At 37.2% G+C, this 15,230-nt stretch overlaps 1 protein-coding gene across 8 annotated transcripts in view; it reads right to left on the minus strand.

Annotated features, from left to right (window-relative positions):
* Window positions 1-15,230, minus strand: part of FAM172A (family with sequence similarity 172 member A) — a 436,993-nt gene that overhangs the window by 388,170 nt on the left and 33,593 nt on the right. For 5 of the 8 annotated variants that reach the window (XM_030324786.1, XM_030324762.1, XM_030324744.1 and 2 more), the window contains exon 2: window positions 10,883-11,006. The exons of 2 other annotated variants lie outside the window; for them this stretch is intronic. In XM_030324786.1, the coding sequence (XP_030180646.1) occupies window positions 10,883-10,988 (106 nt within the window). In that variant the 5' untranslated portion in view covers window positions 10,989-11,006. Of the gene's footprint in view, window positions 1-10,882; window positions 11,007-15,230 lie in introns of those variants that run through there. One more of the 8 variants, XM_030324778.1, reaches the window with a different exon arrangement.

The following is a 15,230-nucleotide window of genomic DNA, read 5'->3' on the forward strand; positions in this document are numbered from 1 at the left end:
GTCTCTCTTCCTCCATTTACACATGTATTCAATCTTATTTATATCAGTATGGATTCATGGATATTTATTATATGCTTTGGGTTACAATCAATATGTCATTTATTTTGTTGCTCAAATTGTTCCAGCATTGGCCATGACCGTAAGCTTTCAGGTGGTTCCTATAACTCTTTGACATGCTCTTATCTTTTTTTTTTTTTTTAAATATTTCCTTACTTTGTGTTACCACAAGATGCTTACTCTAGCAATCCCTACTGAAATAACACCAGCATTCTTCACAGAGCTAGAACAAACAATCCTAAAATTTGTACAGGTCCAGAAAAGACTCTGAAGAGCCAAAGCAACCCTGAAAAAGAAAACCAAAGATGCCTCCACAGTTGCAGGCATCACAATTCCGGACTCAAGCTGTATTACAAAGCTGTAATCATCAAGACAGTATGGTACTGACACAAAAACAGACACTCAGATCAAAGGAACAGAATAGAGAACCCAGAAACGGACCCACAAATGTATGGCTAATTAATCTTTGACAAAGCAGGGAAGAATATCCAATGGAATAAAGACAGACTCTTCAGCAAATGGTGTTAGGAAAACTGGACGACATGCAGAAGAATGAACCTGGACCACTTTTTTATATTACATACAAATATAAATTCAAAATGGATGAAAGACCTAAATGTAAGAGAGGAAGCCATCAAAATCCTAAAGGAGAAAACAGGCAAAAACCTCTTTGACCTTGGTCGCAGTAACTTCTTACTCAACACATCTCTGGAGGCAAAGGAAACAAAGCAAAAATGAACTATTGTAACCTCATCAAGATAAAAAGTTTCAGCACAGGGAAGGAAACAGCAAAACTAAAAGGCAACTAACTGACAGAATGGGAGAAGATATTTGCAAATGACATATCAGCTACAGGGTTGGTATCCAAAATCTATAAATAACTTCTCAAACTCAACACCCAAAAAGCAAATAATCCACTGAAAGAATGGGCAAAAGACATGAATAGATACTTTTCCAAAGAAGACACCAAGGTGGCTAACAGACACATGAAAAAATGCGCAACATCATTTGTAATCAGGGAAATACAAATCAAAACCACCATGAGATACCACCTCTCACACTTGTCAGAATGGCTAACATTACCAACTCAGGCAACAACAGACGTTGATGGGGATGCAGAGAAAAAGGAGCCCTTTTGCAATGCTGGTAGAAATGCAAACTGGTGCAACCACTCTGGAAAACAGCATGCAGGTTCCTCAAAAAATCAAAAATAGAACTACTCTATGACCCAGCAATGGCACTACTAGGTATGTATCCAAAGGATACAGGAGTGCTGTTTCAAAGGGCACATGCACCCCAATGTTTATAGCAGCACTATCAACAATAGCCAAAGTATGAAAGGAGCCCAAATGTCCATTGACTGATGAATGGATAAAGAAGATGTGGTATATATATTCAATGGAATATTATTTGGCAATCAAAAAGAATGAAATCTTGCCATTTGCAACAATGTGGACGGTACTAGAGTGTATTATGCTAAGCGAAATAAGTCAGAGAAAGACAAATATCATATGATTTCACTCATATGTGTAATTTAAGATACAAAACAGATGCATATAAGGGAAGGGAAGCAAAAATAATATAAAAATAGAGAGGGAGACAAACCATAAGAGACTCTTAACTACATAGAACAAACTGAGGGTTACTGTATGGGTGTTGGGTGGGTGGATGGGCTAAATGGGCAATGGACATTAAGGAGGACACTTGCTGGGATGAACAGTGGGTGTTATATGTAGGCAATGAATCACTAAATTCTATTCCTGAAAGAAAGAAAAGAAAAAAAAAAAAGATATTTGCTCTAGGCTTAACTTTTCCCTGCCCCAGCTCTAGAATCAGTCTGTCAACAAGTATTTAATGGTATCTTTTAGGCTTTTAATATGGGATGAGGCAAAAATTCTCACTATTCGTCATCACAGAGTCCTATCAAAGCTCAGAAAAACAAAAAGATAAACTTCAAATTTATTCAGTTCTGAAAAGATGTTTTTTAAGAAAGTTTAGGTTTTGAGATTATTCGTTCTAACTCAAGTTCCTGAAGAGAAAACAGCTCCTAGGATATATAATAAAGCAAAGCAGTCCCTTTTCCTCTCTTACAGAAATATAACAAATCCAACTGTATGAAACATGAAAATATGCCAAAGAAAAAAGTAGTTTGTCTGCCTCCAGTCTCTAGTCTGTCTCGGGGACATACAGATAAGCCCTCAAAAAAATCATTTTTTAGTACTCTTCAAACTACTATACCAAATAAACTTCAACTCATATAAAAATATACCATTTTCAACATTTAAAAATAATAAAATGTTTGGAAATGCCACATAATATGCATATTGGGCTAAAAAAGGGATACATGCTGACAAATTTCTGATTCATTCATAAAGTTCTGAACACCACGTAATTATTTGTGAAACAGAGTAAAATAGAAGACTTAATACCCAAAATTGGGTTGGAGTGGTTAGAAAATGCTTCTCTCTCTCCAGTGAGTTGAAGTTCTGAGACAAAACTGACTCCTTGACTTCAGTCATCTTCTACAGTTCAAAACTTAGAAACCTTTTAATCAGACACACAGCGATGATCCAATACATAAGCAGATAGTTATATCATGTCTAATAACCATTTTCTCTACCAGCTCAGATCATAAAATGCCACCTAACATCTATGTACCAATTTAAAGTTGTCACGTACTTTACCTCACTTGATCATCACAACCCTATAAAACAGTGGCATGTATTACCACCTTCACTATCTGTCAGACAAGAAAATGAACTCAGAGAGGTAAAATGGCTTGTCCAAAATTACACCCTAAGAGTATAGTGGGATTAATAGAATAAATGTATTTTCCAATACGTAACTCAATGCTCTTTCAAAATCACCACACTTACTCTATGTTCGATGCAACCCTAAAATACTGTGCCCCCTCTCTTCATTACCTTATAAAAAAGGAAGTTATAAATACAGAAATATGCTTTTACTTTGCCCAGAATGTTCCTGTGAATGACAAAATGTACTGAATAAATAGGAAATCCACAAACTTCTCCTCTGTTAACTAGGAAATCAGATATAGATTTTTTTTTTTAAATTTCATTAGCACTGAGAGACATGTAGAAAGAAAACATCAGGAATTATGTTTTCTACTTTTTAAAATAAAAGCAACACTGTCAAGCTGCAGTTTATACAGAGACTGGGTTCCAAAGGCAGTGGATTAGGCAGAAATCAAGTATAAAAAACATTTCCATTAAGAATCCCTTCAATCACCTCTAAAATACAGTACAACTGATCCATATAACTTAAATATGCATCAGATGTAACACAAGTGTTTCTTCTAAAACATGCCTCAGGTGATTAAAGTGATTCAGCAACTAGAATTCTAAACTTCAACTAAGCATATGAAGTAACTGGATAAAAATACCACTTGATATCCAGAAGAACTGAAAACAGAGACACAGATATTTGTACACCCATCTCATAGTAGCAGTATTCACTGCCAAGAAACAACCCAACTGTCCAAAGACAGAGGAATGGTGTGATGGTTAATTTTATGTGTCAATTTGACTGAGCCATACCATGCCCAGATATTTGGTTAAATGTTACTCCGAGTGTGTCTGTGAAGGTGTTTCTGGATGAGATTAACATTTGAGTTTGGGTGAATATGCATATGATACTTTCAAACACTTTTGGAAAATTAATGAACATAATGAGATTGGCTGGTTGCTCCTAAAGTCACTGAACAAAGTGGTGGAAAAAAAAGGATACAATCAGGGATTTGAATTCTCAGCTCAAGTGTAGCATAAATAACCTGTAATTTTCTAAGCATGTCCTGAAGGTGACCCTTATCTCTTGTAGCCAAAGGACTGAGATTGTTAAAAATCAAACACAAAATCTCATCCTGCAACTAGCTGAAATACAGTCCAAGCAGAACTACCAGCCTCACAGGTGTCCATTGTTAAAGTGAGGACACCTACTGGGAAAGAATGGGATCGTGTAAATTGGAATGGTGACGTGGGAAAACCCTGAAGAAGCTGGAGACAATAAGCCTCTAAATTGTGATAATTCTTTGCCAGTGGAAGAAGCCTTCCCATCCTCAGTAGTAGTGGTCTCTCTACCTTACTCTTAGAGAATTAGCCTGTGTTGCCTAAGGAAACAGTAATGTCCTCCTCCACCCCGCTCAAGGCTGATGCCAGGCAAGACAAAGCTGATTCTCTTAAGGACCCACTCCCCAAAGCCCTCTTTGCAACTAGACTTTCAACTACACTCAAGTCATAGCAGGCCCCTAAAGGTGAGGTATATAGTATGACTCGTGAGGGGGAGCACAATATCCAACACTCTTTTGGATTTTCTAATTTATACAGACAGATCCAGAAAACATGTGTGGGAATAAATATTAAGGGTATGGGATTATAGTAGAAGGAACAATCAGATCATATTTATTGATATAGGCTCACTAAGCAGATATTCCATATTTAACATTGAATCTTCGGGAATTAGGATGACTGATTAAATGTCAGACCTGCCTTGGTTTAATGCAGAGGAAAGGGTCAAAGGTTTTGGAAGACAGGAATGTTACAATGGATTTGTCACTGAAGACGTACTCACTCACAATGGGAAGGTCCAGAAGACATACCTTTCCCTACTACAATGAGAAATAAATTTGTGAGGAGAACCCTGGCATTCTTGAAGAGCTCTGTAATGACTCATCTTATGCCAGACCTTACAGTGAGAACTAAATCACTAAACTAGGAAACCTGGGATGCTGTTTGGAATCTTCAGTAAGCCGCTGGTGAATCACAGTACAGGCTCTTAGGATTTTGGAGTAAAGCCCTGCCATCTACTGCAGATAACTACTCTCATTGGTCTGCCATTAGGCCTTAGGAGAGACTGAATGCTTAACCACAGACTACCAAGTTACCATGTGACCTTAGCTGCTCACTATAAACTGAATGTTATCTGACCCACCAAGTCCTAAAGTTGGGTGTGTACAACAGCACTCCATCATCAAATGGAAATGGTGTATCTGTAACCAGGACTGAGTAGGCCCTGGAGGCAAAAGTTACATGAAGTAGCCCAAATGCAGAAAGTCCCCATTCTTGCTACACTGAACTTCTGTCTAACAGCATGCACCTAAGGCCTCAGGGGGAGTTCTTACCACCAGCTGATAGAAGGCAAAACTCAGGTCTGGTTTACAGATGGTTCTGCATGATATTCAGGCACCAACCAAAACCAGCCAGAGAGTCTGGGATACCAATGAAGGAAAGTGGTGAAAGGAAATCTTCCCAACGGGGAGAACTGTGAGCAGTGCACTTGGCTACCGTTTGCCTAGAAAGAGATATGGCCAAACATGTGATTATATAAAGATTCATAGGTTGTGGCTACTGGTTTGGCTGGATGGTCAGAGACTTGGAAGGAATATAATTGGACAATTGGTGATGAGGAAATAAGGCAAAGAGGTGTGTGAATAGTCCTCTCTGAATGGGCAAAAGATGTGAAAGATAGCTGTGTCCCAACTTAATACCCACTAAAAGATTACCTCAAAAGACGGAAGATTTTAATTACCAAGTGAGTAAGATAACTCTTTCTCTGGACACCAGTCAGCCTCTTTCCCCAGACACCCCTGTCATTGCTCAACGGGCTCATGAACAAAGTAGCCATGGTGGCAGGGATGGAGGAGGCATGGGCTCATCAATATGAACTTACATTAACCAAAGGCAACCTGGCTGTAGCCATTACTGATTGTCCAAACTGCCAGAATCTGAAAATAACACTTAGCTTCCAACACAGTGCCACTCCCGAGAGTAATCAGTGAACTACCTGGTGGTAGTGGATTACATCATATTACTTCCATCACGAAAGAAGTATCATTTTTTGTTCTCACTGGAAAAGACACTTTCTCTGAATATAGATTTGTCTTCCCCACATGAAATGCTTCTGCCATATCTACTATTTGTGGAGTTACAGAATGCCTTATCCACCATCATGGTATTCCACATTGCATTGCTTCTGATCAAGGAGCTCACTTCCCAGCAAAAGAAGTGCAGCAATGGTCCCATGTTCATGAAATTCATTTGTCTTACCCTTTTCCCCACCATCCTAAAACAGCTAGTTTGAGAGAATGGCGAAATGGCCTTTTGAAGATTCATTTACTGTGTCAGCTAAGTGAAAGAACCTGCAGGGCTGAGGCCAGATTCTCTAGAAGGCTGTGTATACTCAGAATTAGTTTCAAATATATGGTGCTGTTTCTCCCATAGCCATAATTCACAGGTCTAAAAATAAAGGGGTAAAAATGGGAGTATCACCACTCATTATTACCCCTGATGAACAAGGAAAGAATGTCCATTTGCTCACTATTCTTATTCAACATAGTATTAAGAATTCTATCAAGTACAAAAAAGCAAGAAAGGAAATAAAAGCCATATTGATTGGAAAGGGAGAAATTAAACCGTCAAATGTGCAAACAACCTGATGGCCTAACAGAAAATCTGAAGGAATCTACCCCCAAAACTCCTAGAACTATTAAGTGACATTAGGAGAGCCATTAGACATAATATCAACAAACAAAACTTGATCACATTTCCATAAACTATCAGTAAACACGTGGCAACTGAAAATGAACAAATCAGGAGACTATAGATGCTGGAGAGGATGTGGAGAAACGGGAACCCTCTTGCACTGTTGGTGGGAATGCAAATTGGTGCAGCCACTCTGGAAAACAGTGTGGAGGTTCCTCACAAAATTAAAAATAGACCTACCCTATGAGCCAGCAGTAGCACTGCTAGGAATTTACCCAAGGGATACAGGAGTACTGATGCATAGGGGCACTTGTACCCCAATGTTTATAGAAGCACTCTCAACAATGGCCAAATTGTGGAAAGAGCCTAAATGTCCATCAAGTGATGAGTGGATAAAGCAATTGTAGTTTATATACACAATGGAGTGCTACGTGGCAATGAGAAAGAATGAAAAATGGCCCTTTGTGGCAACGTGGATGGAACTGGAGAGTGTGATGCTAAGTGAAATAAGCCATACAGAGAAAGAGAGATACCATATGTTTTCACTCTTATGTGGATCCTGAGAAACTTAACAGAAACCCATGGGGGAGGGGAAGGAATAAAAAAAAAAAAAAGAAGAAGTTAGAGTGGGAGAGAGCCAAAGCATAAGAGACTCTTAAAAACTGAGAACAAACTGAGGGTTGATGGGGGGTGGGAGGGAGGGGAGGGGAGGTGATGGGTATTGAAGAGGGTATCTTTTGGGATGAGCACTGGGTGTTGTATGGAAACCAATTTGACAATAAATTTCATATATTAAAAAAAAAAAGAATAAACACGTGGCAACTGAAATTAAGAATACAACACTGTTTATAATCACCTTAAAGAATTAATACTTAGGTATAAATCTAATAAATATTTAAGACCTATATGCTGAAAACTACAAAACGCTGATAAAGGAAATCAAAGATCTAAATAAATCAGAGATATACCATGTCATGGATTGAAAGACTCAATAAAGATGTCAATATTCCCCATATTCATCTATAGGCTTAAATAGAATATTAATCAAATCTCAGTAAATTTTTTTGCAGATATGGATAATTTAACTCTAAAATGTATATGGAAAAGCAAACAACCTAGAATACCTAAAAGCTAAAACTTTTGAAAAAGAATGAAATGGGAAGAATCACTCTACTCAATTTTAAGACATACTATACAGTACAGTAATCAACAGTGTTACCAAAGAGATAGACACAGATCCATGGAACAAAACAGAGAACCCAAAATGAGGCCACCCAAATACCCAAATATACCCATTTTTGACAAAGATGGACAAAGTAATTCCATGGTGGAAAGATAGCCTTTTTCACAAATGTGCTGTCACAAATAGAAATTAATAGGCAAAACAAACAAACAAAACCCCATGACTTAGGTCTCATACCTTCTATAAAAATTAACTCCAAATGTGTCATTAATTTAAAAGTAAAATCTAAAATTATAGAACTTTTTAGGAGAAAACACAGGAGAAAATTTTCATAAACTAGGGTTAGGCAAAGAATATGACACCAAAAACATAATCCATAAAACATAAAACTCGTAAGTAGAGGGGCGCCTGGCTGGCTCAGTCGGTTAAGCGTCCAACTTCAGCTCAGGTCACGATCTCGCGGTCCGTGAGTTTGAGCCCCGCATCGGGTTCTGGGCTGATGGCTCAGAGCCTGGAGCCTGCTTCCGATTCTGTGTCTCCCTCTCTCTCTGCCTCTCTCCCGTTCATGCTCTGTCTCTCTCTTTCTCAAAAATAAATACACGTTAAAAAAAAAAATTAAAAAAAAAAAACTGGTAAGTAGACTGTTTGAAAGATAAAGTTTTATTCAGTTTGGCAATTTGTTTGAAATATACTTTGCTATGCACTGCCATTTTGTTTTCTAATATTTCCTATTTAACTCCTTCATGAATTGTTACAAGTTCATGTGCGCTAAACATTCTTATTCCTATAGTACTGATGAATTAACAGATTCAGAGAAGCTAAGCAGAAAAACCTGAGCTTAAATCCAGACAGTTTCATCTTTAGACCCTATCCATACTCTTTTTACATAATTGTACCTCCAAAACCCAGAAAACCTATGTAAACTCTTACAAACTGCTTGAGGAAGTGTAAATTGGAACCATAACTTGAAAGATTCAAATTTTCACATTACAGAGTAAGGTTGAAGACTCACAAAACCCATCTAGTTGGAAAGCCAGAGAGTCTATTTAGAAGGAGACTTACATACATTCCTTGCCCTCTCTCCTAAATCAACCATTATTCTGAGAGTGCTAGTCATCCCCAGCAGCATACAAGCATGCAGTAAAACCTTCTACAGGGTTGTCCACAACTGTCTCCCATTCCTCTCTTCCCATTCTCTACCGAAGCTCTCCAAAAGAGCTTTAATTTCCATCAATTCATGAAAATAGCTCTTTTTGACGGTCACCAATGACCTCCGCACTGTAAATTCCAAAAGTAATTTCTAAGTCCTTATATAACATGAATTATCATCATGACTAAATTAATTACTCCCATTTTTTTTACATTTGGCATTCAGGATCTCTCTCTCTCTCTCTTGCTCCTGGTTCTTAGCCTTTCTTCCTAGAAATTCATTTTCAGCTTCTTTTGATGGTTCCTGGTCATCTTCCTGACCCTAGAGTTGAGATGCCCTAGGGCTCAATCTACAGATCTTTTTCCTGTCTACATTGACATCTCCAGTGATCTCAATTAGGGCCCATGGTTCTTTAAATATTACCTCTACACTAATGTTTCCTCAAACTTTTATCTCTAACCCAAATGCTCTCCCAAACTCCATACTCAACCTCTTTACCTTCCTGTTTAAGAAGCACCTCAGTTTAACATTTAATATATCTAAAACCTAACTCCTGCTTTCCACTACAATCACCACAACCTATTTCTCCCAGTTTTCTTAATCTAACAAATCTAAGAGCTTTTTAGGCCAAGGGCATTCGAATTTATCTTGTTGACCCAACAGCAAATCATGTCATCTCTTTCTTCACAACACAACCAGAATCTGTCATCATCCTTTCTGCGACCACTCTGATCCATTACATCATCTCTCACATTTGTGAGAAGAAAGTAATGCTCTTAGCCATTTTCCATTTTTGAAGGTACAGGCTAGTTACACCATTCCATTGAGAGAACATTAGCTCTAAAAGCAGGGACAAGATGAGGCTGGCTTCTTTATTACATACTTATATGTTTTACGCTTTCAAGAAAAGAGATAAAGTAAGGTCGAAAGAGAGAATCTTGAGGTATCTTTATCATCCAGCCTCATAAAGCAGGGCAGGATAGCAGTGAGGGATTCAGAGAAATGGCTGCAACTAAGATGGTCTGGTACATATTCATTTGGGCCATCACCTACAAAGCATCTTGAAGACTACAAAGACGCTACATTGAATAAAAGATTCATTATCTAGCACAGATGGCATCTCAACATTTAGAAAATCCGTAAGATTTTCTTTCACCATCAAAGAAAGTAACTGTGAGACCACATACAAATTACTTAGGTAAGCTGATCTGGGGTAAGTCACTAGACAGTTAGATTGAAATATGTAATAATGAAGAAATCTTTCAGCTCAAAAATGCACATTTAGGAGTAAAATTCTTTTAGATTGCAGACTTAAAAAGTCTAGAATTCAAAATTCCAGAAGAATGCCTTGGGCAGATTCTTTCTGAGATGTTAACATGGAAAGCCTCTCAAAAAATATTCCTAATTCAGGGCGCCTGGGTGGCTCAGTAGGCTGAGCATCTGACTCCCAGGGTCGTGGGATCAAGCCCTGCATCAGGCTCCATGCTGAGTGTGGAGGCTGCTTAAGAGTCTCTCTCTCTCTCCTTCTGCCCCTTTCCCCTGCTTACAAATTCTTTCTCCCTCTAAAATAATTTTTTTTAATTTTAAAAACTATCAAAAATATATTCCTAATTAATGCCATGAAGATAGAATACTGGATTATTAGGCACACCATTACCCTAGCCAAGCATGACATTCTGATCAACAAAAATATGATAATGGCACTTAATCTTGACTCAAGAGACTTATAGTGTTAGTTTTACCTTTAAATAGATGACTTTGGATAAGAAAAGAGTTAAGATTTCCTACAGTTGTAAAAGTATGTGATTCTGTGATTTACTGAGTACATACTACACTTCAGACACTGAGACAGTTGTGAGGGATACAAAGAGTTACAAATGGATTAAAAACTAATATTCTTATTTTAGAACTGAAATGAAAGGAAGATCACCTAAATATTCCTATACCTTCATGAGGAACAATGAAAACCCCTAAAAAAGCAAATTAAGCATGTACCTTTCAGTGCTGTAGTCTTTTCTTTTTCATCTGGACCTCCCTGCTGGATTTGTGCCATGCTTATCCAAATTGGTAACAAAATTAAAGAGCTCAAGGAAATAGACATCAATCTTCAGAAGACAGTCTAGAATGAATGAAAGCAATAAATTAAGCTCTACTCAATCCTACCTACTCCATGAGAACTTCATAGATCCTCCCAGTTGGGATTAATCTCTATTCTGATTTCCCACTGCACTTTGTTGATGCCTATACCACAGTTACTTATCATAGCCTGCCTTGCATTATAGTTATTTATGTATTTGTCTGGGTTGGCTAACAGATTACAAGTCCCAGGATAAAGGTATCAAGTTTTTGTCATCTTTATATCTCTCATGTCACCAAACACAATGCCTTATACATACAGATACCTAAAGTTGCTGAATGTAATTTAGCTAAACTTACTGTGTAAGTTTAGTTCTCTATCATCTAATTTTTTTTTTAATATCTCCAGGTAATTTCAAAAGCCTGAAATTTCTTTTAAAATGAACTATAAGCTTGTGCCAATTACAAAGTCAGAATGTCTCCGACCTGGAACAGACAGCAGGAGGAGAAAAATACAAACTATGTAAAGGTAGCTATAAGCTACCTCTGGTGTAATTCAAAATATAACTTTAAGGGAAAAAATTAGCCCGTTTTAAAAATGAAACTATGTCAAATTCAGTATCTGGAAGCCATAGAAATGGCACTCCAGTAAACAATCATAATATAAAATTATGATTTATTAAGATCTAATTCTGCTCCATTTTGGCCAAAGGGAAGGCATTTACACCACAAATAGAAGTTTTTTCCCAGTATGCCCATGAAGAGTAAAACAAACAAACAAACAAACAAACAAACAAAAACACTACTCCTAAGGTTTAAGAGACAAAAATGAAACACATACAATGGAAAAAGTTAAACTAATTTAGTCAATCTATAACTGCTAATGAAATTCTATAAAAACTACATTCATGACAATAATAAAACAACACTGAAAATTCCTCTGATTGAGGAACCCAATTTATTTGCTATCCACAAAGAAAATTTCAGTTTCCTTTTGGAGGGCTATTTTATAACTATCTTTAAAAACTGAGGCATTTTCATAATCAGCTAAGTATAGCAGAAAATAAAAATACCAACACTGAAAATAATATTTTAAAACTATGAATGTCTCAAACAGTCATAAATCATATTGTCCTTATCTCAATTCTGACTGAGGGAGGGTGGGGTGGGGGCAGGTGGTATAAGAGGAAAGACCATCTGGCTTTACCATCAACTACCACATACCCCTGACAAATTATTTAGCTTCTCTGTGCCTTATTTCCAAATGTGAAAAATAACAATGATAATCATGTTTCCCTCATATGGTTACACTCAGATTAAATGGAAAATAAAAGATCTAGCATAGTACCTGATGCATAATTAAGTGCTCAATATACTCTGTCTTATATATTTTTTAATTGTCATAAATGTATCCTGGTTTCACTGCTTAATAATAGCTCTGTGGTCAGGAACAAGTCACTTAATATCCAAAATCTTCAGTATCCTCATTTATAAAATATAGCCCAAATAATGGTGCCTGAGAATTAATATTATAGAAGGTATATACATCTGATCATTGCTATTACTAGCAATAATACTGCTTCTCAATGGAGTGAGGTTTCCTAATAGAAAAAAGTAGAATATGAGAGTACTTTTGAGTAGGAAGGCATTTCCACTTAGCAGGAAAGAAGTTATTTTTCTTCTGTGAATAGGGAACTAAAAACTCTGTCAATCTACGTGAATAAAATGTGTCTACATTCCTTCAAGAAACATATCATAGTTTGTATGGTGGGCAATGTATAAGATACCAGGGTGCAGCGGTGAGTAAAAGACATGGTCATGGCCTGGGGGGGGGGGGGGGCTAGCAAAACAAACTGCCAACTTGTAAAATACGTAAGACCTAGAATGATAATTACAACACTGTTATAAAGGTTTATCTATTTACATGCAGGAATTGGTCTTATCTGTCAAGTCCCACAGGTTTCCATACAAGTTTTACCAGCAATTCCCTATTATACACCATCCTATAGCAAAAATTAAAGAGAAATGTTCACGGGGTACCTGGATGGTTCAGTTGGCTAAGCATGTCTTTTGACTTTGGGTCAGGTTATGGTATCATGGTCATGAGATTGAGCCCCATGTTGGGCTCTGTGCTGGGCATTTAGCCTGCGTGAGATTGTCTACCTGTCTGTCTGTCTCTCTTTCTCCCCACCCTCCAACTATCTTTCCTGCATTTGCATATTCTCCATCTTGCTCAAAAAAAAAAAAAAAAAAAGAAAGAAAGAAAGAAAAAAGAAATGTTCATAATGAGAAATCTCATGCACTGTTAACAATTCCATAACTATCTACAAGGGCTTCTTGCAGTGTTTAATTAATCTATCCTCCTGCCAATCCAATATTTCTTCTAAATATAAGTGGTTTGGTTATTTTTCAATGGCCCCAAATTGCCTGATTACTAAACAGAAGAATTTGGGGTGCCTGGGTGGCTCTGTCAGTTAAGCGTCTGACTTTGGCTCAGGTCACGATCTCAGGGTTCATGAGTTTGAGCCCCGTGTCAGGCTTTGTGCTGACAGCTGAAAGCCTGGAGCCTGCTTCAGATTCTGTCTTCTTCTCTGTCTACCCTTCCCCTGCTTGCTCACTCTCTCTCTCAAAAACAAATAAATATTAAAAGAGTTTTAAACAGAGGAGCGGCTGAGTGGCTCAGTCAGTTAAGCGTCCGACTTCAGCTCAGATCATGATCTCTTGGTTTGTGAGTTCTAGCCCCGCGTCGGGCTCTGTGCTGACAGCTCAGAGCCTGGAGCCTGCTTCAGATTCTGTGTCTCCCTCTCTCTCTGCCCCTCCCCTGCTAACGGTCTGTCTCTCAATAATAAATAAATGTTAAAATTTTTTTTTTAATTAAAAAAAATTTTAAACAGAAGAATGTACACTATTATCTCATTGTGACTGTTTCAATGAAAGTGAAATTATAGAATATTTTTGGTGCTAGAGTCATTTTCAAGATTCACATTTTAAAGTTCTGGAGATCTAACGTAGAGCAGGGTGACTACAGTTAACAATCCTATATTGCAAACTTGAAAGTTGCTAAGAGAGTAGATCTTAAAAGCTCTCATCACACACACACACACACACACACACACACACACACACACACACACACGAAGCAGGTTAACTACATGAGGTGATGGATGTGTTAACCAACCTTATTGTGGAATCATTCTGCCATACGTATGTATTTAAATCATTACATTGTATACCTCAGACTTACATAGTGTTACATGTCAATTATATCTAAAAACAAAACAAAACAAAACAAAACCTTGGAAAAAGCTCTAAATACTCCACAATGTTTAACACATATCCCCCCTTTAGATTTTGATCTCACTGAGGGCAGGTATTGTGTCTGTCCCTAGCACATGTCTGGCATGTTTGGAACTCACTGATTATTTGCTGAATTTACAAATAAGAGATGGGAGTTGGGGGAGAAATTCACATTTTAAAGAATAATTTTCAAGATTCTCAAAATTATATACCAATAATCATATTCTTATTTTATGATATAACCAAAAAATTTCACGTTGCAATTTACTTAAGTGATGATATGTATGTTACAAGAGTACTAATTATTATCTGTGATCCTAAACCTTCCAGCAGCAGATGCAAAGCAGGTAAGCATGAAGCGAAAGCAATTTGTCTGTTGCTCTCTCATTCACTGTTAGATTTTTGCCCTCTCAAGTTATCTTCCACGGCTGTGGTACAGCTGGTGAAGCTAAATCAGGAACATTATAAATTCTCAATTTAGTTTTCCTAATAAAAATTCAGAGTTATAACCTGCATGACCACAGATAAACACTACTGAAAATGTGGCCAACAACCCGTTTGATACATTTGATATATATTAATATGTGCACTCAACATAGTTTATTTAGTATTATCTGATGGAGGTTAGGTTATAGGGAATAAAGTGGTAGAAGGTTTTTACTGATGTGAATTGGGACACAGTTGACACGTTGTATACTTCATGATAACCACTGCTGTTTAAATATGGTTTCCTAGAAATGGTTGTAGTATAAACAAGATTCAAAACATCTCAGTTTGCAATTTCATTCTGTGAACTACACAAAGCAATTATCATATCTTCTTTCCTTCTATGATTCCAACAGAGAATCCACTAAGTATAAATAAAGCTATAAATAACTTGTCATGTGTAATCTTTATCCAGTCAGCATTTCAAAACATGAAAGAGTAGAATATTTCTTAGTTGCCCTGTTTGCTCAAAATATGGCATGAG

This window comes from Lynx canadensis, chromosome A1 (genome assembly GCF_007474595.2).
Source record: "Lynx canadensis isolate LIC74 chromosome A1, mLynCan4.pri.v2, whole genome shotgun sequence".
Classification (NCBI taxonomy): domain Eukaryota; kingdom Metazoa; phylum Chordata; class Mammalia; order Carnivora; family Felidae; genus Lynx; species Lynx canadensis.